The sequence below is a fragment of the Lagenorhynchus albirostris genome, chromosome 16 (genome assembly GCF_949774975.1).
Source record: "Lagenorhynchus albirostris chromosome 16, mLagAlb1.1, whole genome shotgun sequence".
Taxonomy (NCBI): Eukaryota; Metazoa; Chordata; class Mammalia; order Artiodactyla; family Delphinidae; genus Lagenorhynchus; species Lagenorhynchus albirostris.
The window spans coordinates 4,692,034-4,709,295 of NC_083110.1; the positions used below are offsets into that span (position 1 = coordinate 4,692,034).

The 17,262-nt window shown below is 44.2% G+C and overlaps 1 protein-coding gene across 1 annotated transcript in view; it reads right to left on the reverse strand.

Annotated features, from left to right (window-relative positions):
• The window catches only part of PCNX2 (pecanex 2), a 275,141-nt gene that overhangs the window by 55,003 nt on the left and 202,876 nt on the right, over positions 1-17,262 (reverse strand). The window contains exons 24-25 of the mRNA XM_060125912.1: positions 5,263-5,321; positions 990-1,205 (exon numbers count right to left, since the gene is read on the reverse strand). Of these exons, the coding sequence (XP_059981895.1) occupies positions 990-1,205; positions 5,263-5,321 (275 nt within the window). The remainder of the gene's footprint in view (positions 1-989; positions 1,206-5,262; positions 5,322-17,262) is intronic.

Here is a 17,262-nt window from a genome sequence, read left to right on the forward strand (position 1 = left end):
CCCCATGACCCGGCCTCCCACCCTCTCTGGTCAGGTCATTCCTCCCCAGTTGCTCCCGACTCAGACATTCAGCAGTTCCCAGTGCTGGGCCTAGAACATTCTTCTTCCTGTTCTCCTCAGGATCCTTCCCTGACGATCCCATCTCATGTACCACTTCCTCACCCTCTGCAGTGATTTCGGTCACAGACCCTTATTCACCTCCTTATACCTTTTCTGCAAGCTGTGACTGCTTTGCTCATTTGTCTACTTGTTCATTTTCCACGTCATGAGGGTAACACTCAAGGTCACGTGCCCATTGCATCCCCAGCATTAGAACATTGCCTGACACAGAGGGAGGGCTGTATTGGAGAAAGTCGTGTATGAATCAAGGATAAACAAAGAACCCAGGAGACGGGCCCATGAGTACATCTGTGACGCTGATCCCTGCGTGATCGCGACACAACTGCAGCGTCTGATTCATGGAAAAAACAGAGTCACACTTCCAAGATTCAGGCCAACTCAGTCACCACAGGGCAGTAAGCTTCGTGTAGTGCCTGCTCGTACGTGATCTCATTTAAATCACACAACGACTTTATGAGGCAGCCATTCTTATTATCATTTTACAGATGATAAAAAAAAAAAAAGCTAAGAGACACTAAATGACTCACCCACAATAGACCATGACGCTCGTAACCCAAGGAACCAGGTTCCATATGGTCCACACCCGCTTATTGCTTCTGAGTTTTTCCCAGAAGGAATGAAACCAAAACCCTGACTTGCGCCTCTGAAGGTTTACACCAGACGTTTCACCTTATTATTACCTCAGATGACTGGGGTTTAGTTATATCCAAATACATGGAACAGAGTGATTGTAGCAAGTTCCCTAATTCTCATCCCGTAGGACAGGCGCTCCACTCTTCCTTTTTAAGGGTGATTTCTTATTAAGCTTCGCATGGTAATTAACTCAAATGACTGACTGCCGACAACTTCGACAATAAAGAGATTCTTACCTCGGAATTCCAGTCCCCGAAGTTGAAAGGTGACAAGACCATTGCCAATTTCAATCAGGTGAACGAAAGCATTGAGGTAGTCTGAAGCCAATATAAAGCAATCTCCAGAGCTGTAGTTACCCCATCGGCCAAGGACGAGGTCTCCACAGAGGGACTCCTGGAGGGCCCTTGTCAAGTGTTCGTAAAAGATGGAATTGAGGTTGTTGCCATCGCTCCCTGAAGACAGAATGAGAAATAACAGGCCCAGTGAGTCCGACTCCAACGTGCTTGACCTGGGAGACAGGGAGTTGTCTGTTGATTAGGGGTGAATCAGATCTTCAGACACTTCGCCCGTCAGGGTGGTGACACCCTCCTATTTCTTCCCGCTATACTCTTTCTGGTCAATGTCATCTGCACAAATGGATTGAGTTCCTGTCTAAACGAGACACCTGACAAATTCCTACCTCCAGCTGAGATCTCTGGCCTGGGCCCTCGACCCGTCTACCTCCTCGTGGACCTAATATCTCTTGTATGTTTCAGATGCTTCCCCCTGCAGTGGTCCAGGTCAGGTCCCCACGTCCGCTCTCCACCTCGGCCAACGGCACCACCATCCAGTCGGCCACAACCCAGGGATCTTTCTTCCCACTCCTTCCCACCCAAGCCTCTCAATTTTACTTTCTTCAAGTATTTTTTTGCATCTTCCTACTTTTCTCCATTCCCATTACCCCTACCCTAGTCCAAGCTCCATGATTTCTCAAGGAGAGGACCACAGTGGTCATGTGACTCACCTACGCATCTTCACTGGGACCTGCTCGCTCATCGATTCTCTACCTCAAAGCCAGAACAAGCTTTCCAGACGGAAAAGGGGAAGGTGCCGTCCAGGACCCCCCAGCCCAGGATTCAAAGTGGTTTCTCAGGGCTCTTAAGATAGAGACGACTTTATAACATCGCCTGTAATAGGGTCCCATAAGTTATCCTTCATAGGAAGAAGCTAGGACAGCCCTGATCAACCCAGCGTGGACGGTCACACCAGGGGCGCCGCGCGGTCTGCTCCCCACTTCACTCTCCATCCTCACCTCCCACTAACCCCTTCCTCATCCTTCATGCTCAGCAACACAGAACTTCTCTCGGTTGAGTGACTCACAGGCCCCCACCCACCCCAGGCCTTTGCAGACACTGATCTTTCTGCCTGGGTTTTCCTTCCATTCCTCTCTGGCTTATTACCGCTACGATTCTTCAGACCTCCACTCGACGGCCACCTCAGGGAAGCCTTCACTGACCACCTCGCCAGGCCAAGTCCCCTGTTACAGGCTGTCAGGACTGTGACCCTCTGCTTTGAAGCACTTGTCACAGTTGGAATTTGACTTCTGTTTTTTCGTGTGTATATGTATGTATGGTTATTTGATTAACATTCGATTTCTCCAATGCACCCAACAGTGAAGGAAGACTGAATATGCTTATTTTTGTATCCCAATACTGGCAGAATTCCTAACACGTAGTAGAGAATCACTAACTATCTGTTGAATAATAGATAACACCATAGATGATACAGCTTCATTAAGAGAAATTTTGCCTCTGAGAACATTCCCATCGAGTGATTCCACGGTTTCATTGAGATATAATTTACAGATAATAAACTGTGTGTGTGTGTGTGTGTGTGTGTGTGTGTGTGTATACACACACACATATATATATATACATACATACATATATTCTAAAATATAAATAATTATTGCTAGTATTATATATTATATACAGAAAATAAACAGTATATATATACATACATTCAACAATATTCATAACCATTTCTAGTATTATATATTATATACAAATCTATATATAATATTATATATTATACACAAATCTATATATATTATATACAAACCTATATTTTATATATTATATACATAGATATAAATTATTATGTATTGAGGCAATTTATTGTTTTTAAGTTATACATGTATATCAAACTCAGACTTATTGAGGAATAACTTATAGAGTAAAATTCACACTTTTTAGTGTCCAATCCTATGAGTCTTGACATATGCTTCTAGTCACGTAACCCCCACTTAGAATGATGCATTTGTGTTTCATCCATACTGTGGTACACAGCAGCAGTCTGTTCTGTTTCTTCTGTATGCAGCTACTACAGTTTGCTTATCCATTCAACAGCTCAAGGACCTTTGGGTTGTTTCCAGTGTTGGTGATGATGAGTAAAGCCACTCACAACACTCATGAAGAGAAGTTTATGTGAACACGTTTTCACTGCGCTTGAGTCAACCCCTAGGAGTGGCACTGCTGTTCTCCAAAGTGGCTGGACTGTTCTGCAGCCCTGTCACAGGGACTGAGAATTCTAGCTGCTCCGCATCCTGGCCAGGACTTGGTATTGTCAACTGTTGCTTGTTTGTTTAACCTTAGCCATTCGAATCGGGTGGGTCAGGACCCCAAGAAGGAGGAAGGATACAGCAAAGGAGATGGAGTGACGGATTGCCCTGCTTCCCAGTGGAAGGCTAGTGTGTTTCAGGGGTGTGAAACTGGGGCTTTGTAGTGCATTTCTTGTCATCTCCTTGCTGGGCCCAGACTCCTTTTATTTCCTCTGTCAGATCTCTCACGATGAAGGATAGAACCTTTTCTGAGAAGAATGGGTAAACTGGGAAGTCCTCCTGGTCTGTCGTCTCGGGGGTGTTAGAAGTGCTGGGAAGGGCTAGGAGGAAAGTTTGCCATCAGTGCTTTTATTTTAAGAGCATCTTTTCTTTGGGGAGTAAAGTCTGGCTCTGGAAAGTCAGAGGAGCATAGAGTTGCCCCAAAGAGAAAAGGCCTAAAGCAAAGCTCAAGGACCCCTTCTAGCTATTGGAGTAGAGACAGAAGTTCAGGGAAGTTCGAGATAAAGCCTAGAGATCTGAACGGAGCTTCCCTGCTCTGTACCCTTGGGAATCAGAGCATGACTGGAGGTGCAGGAAGGTGCAGAGTGGCCCCAAGTGCATCCGCAAAAGGAAGATCACTGATCCACCGCTAAGAAATCTACAAAATAACACTATCAAACTATGGATATCATTGCTAGGCATTCATGCCAGTTAAAAGCTGAATTGAAATTAGTGCATTTATAACCTAATCATGATTAACGGAAATAAATGAACAGTCCTATGGACTGAGTCAGGTCATGTTGTCTAATAAAGTATCAGTATGCTTAACTTTCTATGCAGATGAAGCCTTCCTGACCTGCCATGAAATTCATTTTCTATGATGAACCAGCATGCATCCTGAGACACTAATTAGAGATTACTTTGAGTCTCTAGCACTTTTAAAGGAAAGGCCTGAATGAGAGAATTAACTTTTGCTTAATTGTTCAAACTGTTTGACATTCGAATAAAACAAAAGAATTTACACCACTAAAAGTGGAGAGCTTAGAACACCATGACCACGCATCTGTATAATTAGATTAAAATGAGACAAAATTATGAACAACTAAAGGTGCAACGCACTTATGAAACTGTCCGTATGCCTAATATCAATGGCCCTGCAAAGTTACAGACTCCCACGGAACCACATTAGAGATACTTATACCCCAACCCATGCCCCCTGAAAGTTGGGCTGACGTAAAGTTAAACAAAAAATAAACCTGTCTCTTCAGGTATTTTCAAGTTCCAAATTATGATTTCAAACTAATTATGTATACGCAATTCAAACATAGCTAATAAGCATGACACAATTCTTCCTAGACAACATTTTTGGCCCAAGGGAGAGAGAGAGTGAGGTGGATAAAAATACAGAATAGTTGAAATTTGCATACTGATATGAGGAAAAAAGAGGTCGGATGGTTAAAAGTGAAATAGATTACGGGAAGAAAAAAGTACTTTTCTGGCAGGTAAATCTTTCCATAGCTTAATGTGGTACAAAGTTTCTGAAGACTTCTGGATCCTGGATCCTGGAATTGCTTGCCTTTAAGGACATCATAACACTGACATTTTTCAAAAAAAAATTTTGCCAGAAGACTAATACCAAGGTTTATTGTCTATATTCGACGTTTAGCATACACAAACTAAAACGTATTAACAGGGTCATTCAATACTGAAAAGATATCTAATCATTTCCAAATAAGGGAGGAATGCATTTCTAAACCAAATCAGGATACTTGATCAGTTCTATCTGCACAGTTTTATTTTTACCGTCAGCATGCATTGTCTCCACAATGATTAAAAAATAGTGAGTACTTAATTCCCCTTTTTGGATTGAAGGAATCCACCTACACAACAAAATAAATAAATAAAAAGAGAGAAGGAAGATATCCTCTTACCTGGATCCTTTTCAATCTGGACCACCAGTCTTGTGTTGGAATTATCCATGCGTCTTGTACTAGAAGGGGGCCACAAAAGGGGAAGAGGTCCTGATTAGATCCCTCCAAATGACAGTTGGCTCACAGAATCAGCTGTGTGAGTGGGAAATGCAGGGGAGATGGAGCTCACATATTAGGGTGTTTGCTCCACTTCGACAAGGCTGTCGGGAGAAGGAGGGGTTGGAAGGGAGGGAAAAATACAGAAAACACACAGAGGGAAGAGATAACTAGCACTTAGGATATGGGAGATTGGCCTTCAATCTTATCCGTTTTGAGCACCCGGTCCACAAAATGAAAGCAAGCGTTTGAACGGCCAATGGACTGTCACTCACCTTCAGAACTTCAGAGCAGTGCACACATAGCTACCTTTCTTTTCAAATTGATTCCAGAAAATTCGTGATTAGTAGTCTATGTCTCCACCACTGGCTTTCAAGAGTTGGGCCCATTCTTACAGACCCTTCTTAGGCTGAACCACAAGAATAAAAACAGCTCTCACAAGCTTAGGAAAAGCTGGATTGCCTGTAGCCATGGTAACCAGTGGCCACCAGAACCAGTTTTAAACCTTTTCAGTTATGACAACCCCCCTCAACTTACAGCTTTGGTAAGCAAGCCAGCCAGCCCATGGTGGCCCCTTGTTTCTGAAAGTCAGCTGGTGAGGGACAGACTCAGTCCAGACCTCTCAGGGGTCAACAGTCACTCCCCAAGTGACTGCCCTGCAGAGGGTATCAGCCCACGTATGTCTGTAAAATTCACCGGCCCTTGACCTTCAGATGTCCCGAAAACCCTTTATCAGTGCAACAGTCTGCTCTGCTTGGAGGGACTGTGTCGGACCAGCTTTGACTTATTTCAGACATTGAGTGGTAGTCTCGTCATCCTTTGAAGGATGAAATGTGAAACTGACGTCAACCACATGAAGTTGATGATATTCGACTGTTTATGACCTGCAAAAATGGCCATTTCATACGGCTAAACCATACAGGTTTGAACATAATGAGGGTCCGATCTTTACCACGTCTGGCCCCTGACTTTGCCATCCCTCTGCCCTTTGCTTTCTGTGCTCCAACCACCCTGGCTTTCTTTTTCCGCACCTTCAACATGCCCTGACCTCCTTCTCCCTCCCTCCCTCCCCTGCATCCTTTACACCTGTCGTGTCCTCTGTGTGGAGGACTTCCTTTCCAGCTCCACCCACTTTTCCTTGTTGACTCCTCTAATCTTTCCCGTCCAGCTAAGTATCACCTTCTCAGGGAAGCCTTCCTGGCACCCGCTGTGGGTGACATTCACGTGTGGTGTGCACTTTCATACCTCTCCTTTGGAGCACGTGTCACAGTTACTATAACTACTAAAGCTGACCGTTACCACTTATGTAGCACTTACTCATGTAAGCACTTCACGTGTATGAACTCGTTACATCTTCACAACCACCTTCTTAGGTGAATATACCTGTTCTCACAGAGCAAGAACCTGAGGCACCGTGGGTTAAATGTCCAAAGTCACAGAGCTCGTGAGTGGTCTAGCCGAGATCTGGACCCAGGCGGGCGGCCTCTGGAGCCTTCACTCTACGTCATACTCATCTTTGTGTGTGTCAACTAAAAAATATATATATATTCACAACCTAAAAGTTGAAAGTTATGTTTTATTTGGGGGAATTTCTAGGAATTCAAGCCAGGGAGGCAGCATCTCAAGTAAACCTGAGAGACTGCTCCGAGGAGGTGAGCGGGTAGCCAGGATATATAGAAGTTTTGCAACAAAGGGCAGGTAGTCTGAACGTCATATTGCTAATTAAAGAAAACCAGATCTCTCAAGTTAAGGAACTTAGCACTTTTCTGTGTATGCGCAGAGGCTAGCTAGAGTCTGGGCTCACTGAAATCATTCCTTTGATGTGTACCTCAGCTATCTCGGGCCAGTATCCTGTGTTTTCACATCCTGAGTTCCCTCAGGGCTCACCAGCTCACCATCAATTGCTGATGACTGTGACATCCTTTGTTTACTGACATGGCAGGAAATATTCCATTTCCTTTTCTTTTTTTTTTTTTAAGAATATTGCATTTATTAATTTGAAAAGTAGACCCAAATACGCAGCAATATTCCTTTTCTCACATGATAATTTGATTACGTCTGCCTCTTACATCAGACCCTAAGGACCGTGAGGTACCATTTTGCTGACATCTGGCATGGAGCAGTCACTCCATTTGTTGACAAAATAAATGAATAGTCAAAGATAAGACTGCTTCCGAAGTGTTTTTCTCTGATAACACCTGCTAAGAAAAAAGGAGACTGCTTCTAGATAACATTTCAATGTGATGGTTGACATACTGAGTGTGATTAACTAAATGAGGAGCACTTTTTAGTGCTTAGTCATGAACTTGTCTCTTGGGAATCAGAGCAGATTAAAAAGATGCTTAGATGCATCTGTATTTTAAATAAATAAGAAAGTTTTTCTTCAGAAAAAAAAAAGTATTCTCATTTCCTCCTATGTCTCAGATATTTGAGAACCATCTAGGCAGGATCCTATTTGAGTTTTGTAAAACAGACTCTACAGATGGGTTGGAAAGGAGGAATATTCTGTTACAGCTCAAAAAGGCCATTAACCCCAGCACAATGTTCTATTACTGCTTCAGTTTCCTTGCAAATACCCTCAGACGGGCTTTGAAAATAAAAGAGCCTGGGGTGGCAGAAAATAAAGCAAACAACAAAATTCTTTCTAATGAAGGCTGGAATCCCATGTCGGCATAGTTAGTCCCTAAATGGAATTTTAATTTCTCCTTAAGACCCAGGACAAATGGAATTTTCAGCAGCAGAATAAACAATTTTTAAAGAGGGACTGCGCCAAAAGAAAGCCTAGAATTCCTAGAAATTCCTTACGGAATTAAAACACCTTCTAAAGCTATGTTAACTGGAAGGCTATCTTTGCAAAAGGCTTTGGCTGCAGAGTGCTAAATTCTCATCAGCGGTAACTAAGCTATGCTGCCTGTGTGCCCCAGGGCCTCTGGCTCGCCACCAGACTCTCTAAGAAGGCCAACTGTCAACCATACTGGGTATTCTGAGCTTATCTCCAGTGCTTTCCTCCTGTAAATTTGGTGCTTACCACTCAGAGGTGCTAATTAGCTCAGTAATTGGATTTCTGCCTTCACCCTCCTATTGCATGAACATCAGTTCTGCTGCTCAGGGAGAAGCAGCGGGCTCCCGACTCATTCCACAATCTCAGGGGAAGTACAGAATGCTGGTGTGGCCCGGTGGGCGTCTGCGGTGTGTGCTCTCAGCCCCTGCCTGGCAAAGCCAAGGCTCATTGCTAGGTCACACTGTCCTGAGCGCCACAGGCCGAGAGTCTAGTAATATCATTGGTCTTCCCAGAGAAACTGACTTACTCAAAGCATCCCTTTCTTATGATAATACGGCAGGGCTGGTTCCCTCCCTTCAAGCTTTGCCTCCCTCATCTAAATCCAGCACCTTCTCTCTTATGTGGCCTCATCTGAGGAGCTTAAATAATTCAACAGGAATTTACTTAATTCTACTGCTTCAGGTTCCAGTGTGTCAGCACAGACACAGACCATTTATGGGAGAAGTATTCCCATTTCGGATGGGGAAGTGTGACTGGCTGGAATGCCTGTTGATACGGCAAAGCCAGGATGGATGGACTGTAGTTCTGGGAGGGGGACCAGAGACTGAACCCGCCCACCCTGGCCAGGCACCAGAGTAGCCACTGGCATGAGTTCTCTTACAACAGGAAGTCCTGGTAAGGAACTCGGAACTAACAAGCCACCACCAACCAGGAGAATTCAGGAAAGGTCAAAAGGAGAGAGGAGACGCCAGTCCACATGTCCTACCAACCTCCCAGAATCCTCCTCGCTGGAATCCATCTTGGCTGAGCGATGCACGGGCCACCAGGAAGGACCCTGAGTCAGAATGATTGGCCAGAGACAACCCGGAAACTAACCCCATCACCATAAAGCCCGAGACTGCGAGCCACGTGGCAGAGCAGTCCTCCTGAGTCCCCTTGCGCTGCTGCTCTGCGCCCGGGCGCCCCTTCCCAATAAGGTCTCTTGCTTTGTCAGCATGTCTGTCTCCTCAGACACATTTCTGAGTGTTAGACAAGAGCCCGCTCGCTGGCCCTGGAAGGGGTCCCCCTTCCTGCAGCAGTTCTCTTCATGCTGCAGGCAGCATTAGAGAAATCTGGACATCGAGAAGGCAGCCAGACACTAAAGAAGGACACTGTCACCTTTTAAGTTGAATATATACACAAGTTTCATCCGGGTTGGTATTTTTTGAAGACTTTTCCATCTATATTCATAAGGGATATTGGTCTAAGGTTTTTTTTGCTTGTGATGACTTTGTCTGCCTTTGGTATCAGGGTAATACTGGACCCACAGAATGATTTAGGAACTATTCCTTCCTCTACTCTTTTTTGGGAGATTTGAGAAGGACTGATGTGAATTCTTCTTTAAACATTTTACAGGCTTCCCTGGTGGTGCAGTGGTTGAGAGTCTGCCTGCCGATGCAGGGGACACGGGTTCGTGCCCCGGTCTGGGAGGATCCCACACGCCGCGGAGCAGCTGCGCCTGTGAGCCATGGCCGCTGAGCCTGCGCGTCCGGAGCCTGTGCTCCACAACGGGAGAGGCCACAACAGTGAGAGGCCCACGTAACGCAAAAACTAACTAAATAAATAAATAAAATAAACATTTTACAGAATTCCAGAGGGAAGCCAACTCATCCTGGGCTTTTCTTTGTTAGGAGTTTTTTGATTACCAATTAATTCCCTTTACTTGTTATAGGTCTATTCAGATTTTCCATTTCTTTTTCAGTCAGTTTTGGTAGGGTGTGTGTTTCTATGAATTCCTCCAGTTCAGCTAGGTTATCTAATTTGTTGGTACACGGTAGTTCATAGAATTCTCTTTCAATTATGTAATGTTGGTAGTAATGTCCCCACTTCTGTGATTTTAGTAATTTGAGTCTTCTTTTTTTCTTGGTCATTCTTGGTAAAGGCCTGTCAATTTTGTCAATCTTTTCAAAGAATCAACTTTTGGTGTAATTTATTATTTCTATTGATTTTCTATTATCTATTTCATTTCTCTCCATTTTAATCTTTACTATTTCCATCTGTCTGCTTGCTTTGGTTTAGTTTGCTCTTCTTTTTCTAGTTCCTTAACATGGAAGACTAATTTATTGATTTGAGATTTTTCTTATTTTTTAATTTAGGCATTTACAGCTATGAATTTCCCTGTGAGCACTGCTTTTGCTACATACCGTAAGTTTTAATATATTATGTTTTCATTTTCATTCATCACAAAATAGTTTTTATTTTCTCTTGTGATTTGTTTTTTGACCCATTGGTTAAGTAGCTTTACTTTACACTTCTTCGGGAACTTTCCAGATTTCATCTTGCTGTTAATTTCCGATTTCATTCCATTGTAGCTGAAGAACATATGTGGCATGATTTCAATCCTTTTAAATTTATTGAGGTTTGTTTTATGGCCTAACACATGGTTTATTCTGGAGAATTGTCCATGTGCATTTGACAAGAACGTCTTTTTAAAAACGTTTGCTTTGTAAAATACTCTGTTAAAAGGATGAAAAGACCAGGTACAGACTGAGAGAAAATATTTGCAAACCGCATATCCAACAAAGTGCTAGTATCTAGAATATATAAAAAACCCTCAAAACTCAGCAGTAAGAAAACCAAAACAAAACAAACAAAAAACCCACAAAGAATCCAATTAGAAAGTGAGCAAAGATGTGAACAAACAATTCCCTGAGGCGGACATACTGATGGCAAATAAGCTCAGAAAAAGTTCAATGTCATAAGTTTAATGTCATAATGACAATGTCATAAGTCATTAGGGAGATGAAGATTAAAACCACAGTGAGATATCACTCTACACCCATTAGAATGGCTAAAGTATAAAATAGTGAAAACATCAATATACTTGCAAGGATATGGAGAGACTAGACCCTTACACTTTGCTGGTGGGGATGTAAAATGGTGTCGCTCCTCTGAAAAAAGTTTGGCAGTTTCTTTAAAAAAACTACCATGGGACCCAGCAATTATATTCCTGGGCAATTATGCCAGAGAAGTGAAGACTTATGTTCACCCAAAACCCACAGACAAATGTCCCTGGCAGCTTTATTCATAATAGCCCCAAAACTGGAAGCAACCCAGATGTCCCTTAGTGGGTGAGTTGTTAAACAGACTGTGGTTTCCATACTATGGGATACTGCTTAACAATTAAAAGGGGCAAACTGCCGACATACAACAACCTGAAGAATCTTCACTGAACTACGGTGAGTGAAAACAGCCAATCCCACGAGGTTTAAACACTGTATGATTCCGTTCATATAAAACTCTTGCAATGACAAAATTATAGAGTTGGAGAACCGATTAGTGGTTGACAGGAGGTAAGAAGGAGGGAGGGGCAGAAAGGAAGAGTGTGTGACTATCTAAGGGCAGCAGGAGAGGTCTCTGTGGGGATGGACTTGGTCTGTATCTTGACTGGACCAACATCAATATCCTGGTGATCGTTTTACAAGACGTTAACACATGTAAATTGGATAAAGAGTACATGGGGAGATCTCTTTTTATTCTTTCTTTCAACTCCATGTGAATCTATACTTAGCTTTTAAAAAAAAAAAGTTTAATTAAAAAAGTCTCCATAGCTAATAGCAGGCCTGAATTCCGTGACTACAATGCATTCGTGTGAGATTCTCATCTCTCACCCCAACTTGCTTGCGTCACAAATTAGGATCACTTCTCCCATTTCAGTCAGAAAAATCCAAGACTCTCCAGCACTCCAAATACAGGAGAAGAAGTCCAACTATTCATTCACTGGGAAGTCATAAATATTTAGGGGGTGAAAAGTGTTTCTTCTCTTTCTGCAAATGCAACTAATAAAAACAGTAATAAAAAAATCTAGCTGCATGTGGTTGGGCAAAGAGTCAGCCAGATGGGGAACTGAAAAGATGGAGATGCAGAGGACTGTAGCAGATTCGTAAGGATTAAATGACCAGGGTGCTGCTGGTTTTTTCCCCAGGATTAACATGAATGATTTAAGGTTTTGACTTCTGGGTGCTATAGCCTCCTGGTAAAAAGAGGCCCAATATCACGGATTTGACAGTGTTTTATTTAGAGTTCCGGGTGTTATTTCTCCTGGGGATGAAGACACATTTATTTTTTCATTAGTTACCACTGGTACGCACAGAATTTGGATCAAGATGAGCACACAGCAAAAAGAAACGTCAACCCTTGGCAATGGGACTGCAGGATTTTGCAGTGACATGCGCAGCCCTGATGAGTTACATCTAGATCCTTCCGTTTTCACAGCCACTTGTGTCAGGAGAGACACAATTCGAGAAGACACGTTCTCTGAACATGAAGCCTGTTAAGACACGGTGCTGTTTAGTCCTCAAGGGACGTGGCACTTATTAAAATCACACCAGCTCTGCTTTCCGCTGAGATGGACTACACTCTTCCTTTGCTATTTTATTCACTCCTAAAGTATAACATTGTACCTCACCCGCACTCAGTCTTCAGATCTGTTACAAAATCAAGTTCAACTGAAAGGATGCTCCTAATTCTACCATCACCATGTGGCACCTGGTCAAATCAGTTACACTGACTAAAATTATAAATAAAGGTATTTATGCAGGTTTGACATCTCATGTTTGCATTTTTTTTTTTTCTTTTTTTGCAGTACGCGGGCCTCTCACTGCTGTGGCCTCTCCCGTTGCGGAGCGCAGGCTCCGGACGCCCAGGCTCAGCGGCCATGGCTCACGGGCCCAGCCGCTCCACGGCATGTGGGATCCTCCCGGACCGGGGCACGAACCCGTGTCCCCTGCATCGGCAGGCAGACTCTCAACCACTGCACCACCAGGGAAGCCCTCATGTTTGCATTTTTAATGATGGTGTACCCTCTGCAAAATAATTCGGCCTGGAAACAATACACAAACAATAAGGCAGGGGAACCCCAAGAATAAGACTGCAACTTTACGTTGATAAATCTGATTTCTGTTTCTCACTTGCTTTATGACTTATCAAATTATTGAGGGATGTAAAGGAGAGAATCACATAATCCTTCTGATCCTCAGTTTTCTGAGTGCATAAAATCGCAACTAAAACATAGCAGTTTTGGTAGGAAATTAAAATACAGAGTCCTTTCTATGGCAGTCTACTACAAAACTAAACTAAGAATCACTTGAACCTTGTAACAGGCCTGTTACCCAGGGTCATCAGGATTGACAATGGATGAACAGAAAATAGTTTTGATATCACCACATCAGTACTTTTTAATGGGGAAAAAGAAATAGTATTTTTTTTATCCTGACAGTGTTTTTCAAATTTGATTTTAAATATTAAAATTGTGTTGAATCTTGGCTCTGGGAGCACAGGGACCAGAGTCAACAGAAAATGAGTTCATTCACCTCCTCCAAGTGTCTGCCACCTGCCCCAGCTTTTCCCCCAGACAGTGTGACAATGACAAGAAAACCTCCTCGGAAGGCTTCCCAAGGGGCTCTCCTTTGCCCATGATAACTTTAGCTAGAAAGCTAGTGTTCTATTATGTTTGGACGGCTCTTAAAATTAATCGTTTTTAAAATTTCATTTTCTATGCAATTTTCTTTAAAATCCACTATGAACTTTCTCTCAAACCTCAAAGTACACCTCTCTCCAAAGCCTTCCCTGTCTCTAGGAAATTAAGCTCCAACCACACAACCTCCAAAACAAATAATTTTTTAAAATGTAACTTAGTAAGACATTACAAATCAGAAAAAGAATATAATACATTAAATTGCTGTTATTCTTATCGGGTAATATTTTTTCTAATTCTCATGTATGCGATTATTTTTCCATTATTGGTCATTTTTCATTTAAACAAGCCTGATAGGGAGCATCTGTCTACTTAATTGCCTTTACAGAGAGAGGCATACACAGTAATCCAGACACGAAAGAGCATTCTAAACCCTATGGAGTGACGATAGCAGAATGTTTCCAAAGCGACAAGGAAAAAAGAGCACGGCTTCCTATGTTCACATAACGCATTAATTTCATTCATCAGCCAATAGTACCATGAACCAAACAGCAACCACATGCAAAGCCTGGGTCAGGTCTTGGCTTTCAATAGTGAGGGACTGAAGCCAGCCTTGGAAATACGCTCAGGGTTTTGTGAATGAAAAGTGGCACCTGCCATATCAGTAGACAAAGGATGTGGCAGCCACCGAGCCATCACATCACAGCCGCCCCGACGGTGCGCCCGGAGGGAGCTCAGGACGGAAGCAGGACGCCCACCGCCAAGCCCTCAGCCACTGCAGCCACCCCCAAACGTGCACCCTGAGGAGACTCGGGATGGGGAAGCACAGGACGCTGGCCCTAGATAGTTAAGGTGCAGATCAAAGGAACGCTCTCAATGAGCCCAGACTCTCGCATCTGCCCATATAGAGAAAAGCGCTCTATTCCTTCACTTGAGATGTCTGGTTTGCTTTAATGAACAGTAACCCTTTGATGTTCCGACTACCTGGTTTTTCTTGCAAAAACTCCTCTATATCCTGGCTCCCCCCTTACCTCTTTGGAGCCATCTGAGAGGCTGACTTCAGGGCTCTGGGCTAGGGGCATTGCATGGAAGGACAGTAGGGCCCCTTGGGGAATGAACTCTGAGGAGAAGGCAAAAAAAGGAACAATAAAACCAAATACCGAGAACCTTCAAAAAGGATTGTATGACCTATAGTGACAGGTGATATCACTAATACTGAAAGCTTCCTACATTAATTTTTCTGGCAAAATATTCTTTTACAATATAGTATATGCTTCCTAGGTGTAGGGGTGGTAAGGGAATGAGGCCAAAACGATCCTGTCCCAACACTAATATCTTCTAAGGGTGCATTAGCAAGAAACACAGAAGTCCTCAGAAAGTCCTCGGAATAAAACATAATTCTCAACTTTTCAGTTGTGCCTGTTTTCAGTCGACAGTAACAAGATCAAAGAGCGCCCCCTACCCCATGACTGCAATGGTAAGGAGTGAGTCTTAAGCTAGAGCCTGAAATGCATTAGTCCCCCAGGACTCAGAGGGGTCACCCCACAGCCCATATGGGTCCTCCCATGTCTCTGTCGGCAATGGGGACGGCGTGGCCAGTCACGTGCACTTAGCGTGCTGGCTGGTCACAAGCAAGGCCTTGGAAAGGGCTCAGCGTTCTTGGTGCTGGGGAGTGAACCCTCACTGTGCAGATACCTCCATCTGCCCAGAAAATCTCCTGCGCCAGGACCGTGTGAGCCCTGCGGTAAAAGGGTTTGAGGCAACGCAGATTTAAAAGCTGAAGCCTTCTGCCTTCCTTTGTTTAGAATCAATCAATCCCATCTCCAACACATCCTTAAAAGCTGAAAAAGCTGCCAGGCCTGAGAAGGGCTCTGCCCTTGTGCTGTGCTAGGCTGATACTCCCTGCGACCACCCGGACTCTGCCACACAGCCTCACTCCTGGGTGACCTTGACTCCCGGGTGACCTTGACGTGTCGAGTCAACAGCACCAGACGGCCGGAAGCAGGTGGGCAGGTGCAGCCCTTCCGGCAGGCGCCCGGTCAACTTCACTACTCTGCACTTTCTAGATTCTGTAACTGCTCAGCAGGATGGCACAGGACTCTGAGTAAAACTATGCACTGCAGCATAATGAATAATAAGCTCAAACCAGCGCTATCTGAGAAATTCCACACACTGGAGTTCCTCAAAAGCGGCATGCTTCTGGAATACATTTGCATAATCGCCCATCACCCCACCCAAAGTGCCAACCCTTACCCCTGGGTACGTGTGTGTGAGCTTTCTCATCCGTCAGCAAAACAGCAGGATGGGGCCAAGTTCATCATTTAGTGTTGCAGACATAACAGCATTCAGACATTGACCTGGGTTTCCAGTTGAGCAGATCCAAGGCAGAGAAGGGAGGTGGAAGGACTGATGAAGACACAGGGTGTATCAGCCAGAGAGCGAGGGAGGCTCAGACTCCTGTCTGCCACTCCACCCTTCTCTGGAATTCTAGACTATTTAGACTCACAGAATTACGGCGCTAAAGGTCTTACCTTCGTGCTGTCATCCCTCCAAATAGAATTATGAAGGAAGGATCTGTTCGATAAAAGCCATCACTTGCTTTTATTACGAGTCTCTCAATTTCAAGTGACAGAAAACCCAACTGGAAACGGCTTAAGCAAAATCTGGAACTCACTGGTTCACACAGCTGAAAGGTCAATGGAGCCCAGCTGGACTCAGGGGCTAGGGTGCATGGTGTCATCAGGAATCATCCTCCACGTCCCTCGGCCCTGCCCATTTGCTGTGTTCTCAGGCCAGTTCACACCTCATGGGGACAAAAAGGCTGCCAGCAGCATTAGGCTTGCATCTCACACTACCAAGCCCAGTGGGAAAGATGATTCTCCTCCCCTGCAGGCCTGCCACACCCCAAGTCCCAGGCAGAAACAATCCCTCTCTGGAACTCTGGGTTTCACACCTTGCCTTTCTCTTGCCTTTTTGGCCACGGTCTCACCTGCTCATCTGTTTCTTGCTTACCTGTGGCCTGAAGTCCAGGAAAATGTTTACACAGGGCTCAGTTTTACTAGAGTGGAATGAAACGTGAGGTGGGCTGCCGGCTGTACATCACAGACTCAGCCCACGTGTCCCCAGCCACCTGGCTGAGATTTACTGACACTAAGCTCTGAGCTTCTGTGGCTCTTCAGTCTGCCTGGTATCTCCACTTCGTGCTACATAACTAAGAATGTTTCTTGCTGGCTTCTCTTCACCTCTAGCGCTTTTGGAAAGTTCAAGACTTGGTCCGATTTCCCACCCTGGCTGTGCTTGTAAGTCCCGGGAGGCACTGCCTCCTCACACGTGTCCTAAACCGTGTCAATCCCGAAACACGCCTCGTGGATCAATAAACACACATGTGGAACCTCAAAGTGACTCCCAGGCATTTTTAAATTGCTCAGAACTCCCAGATTCATATACG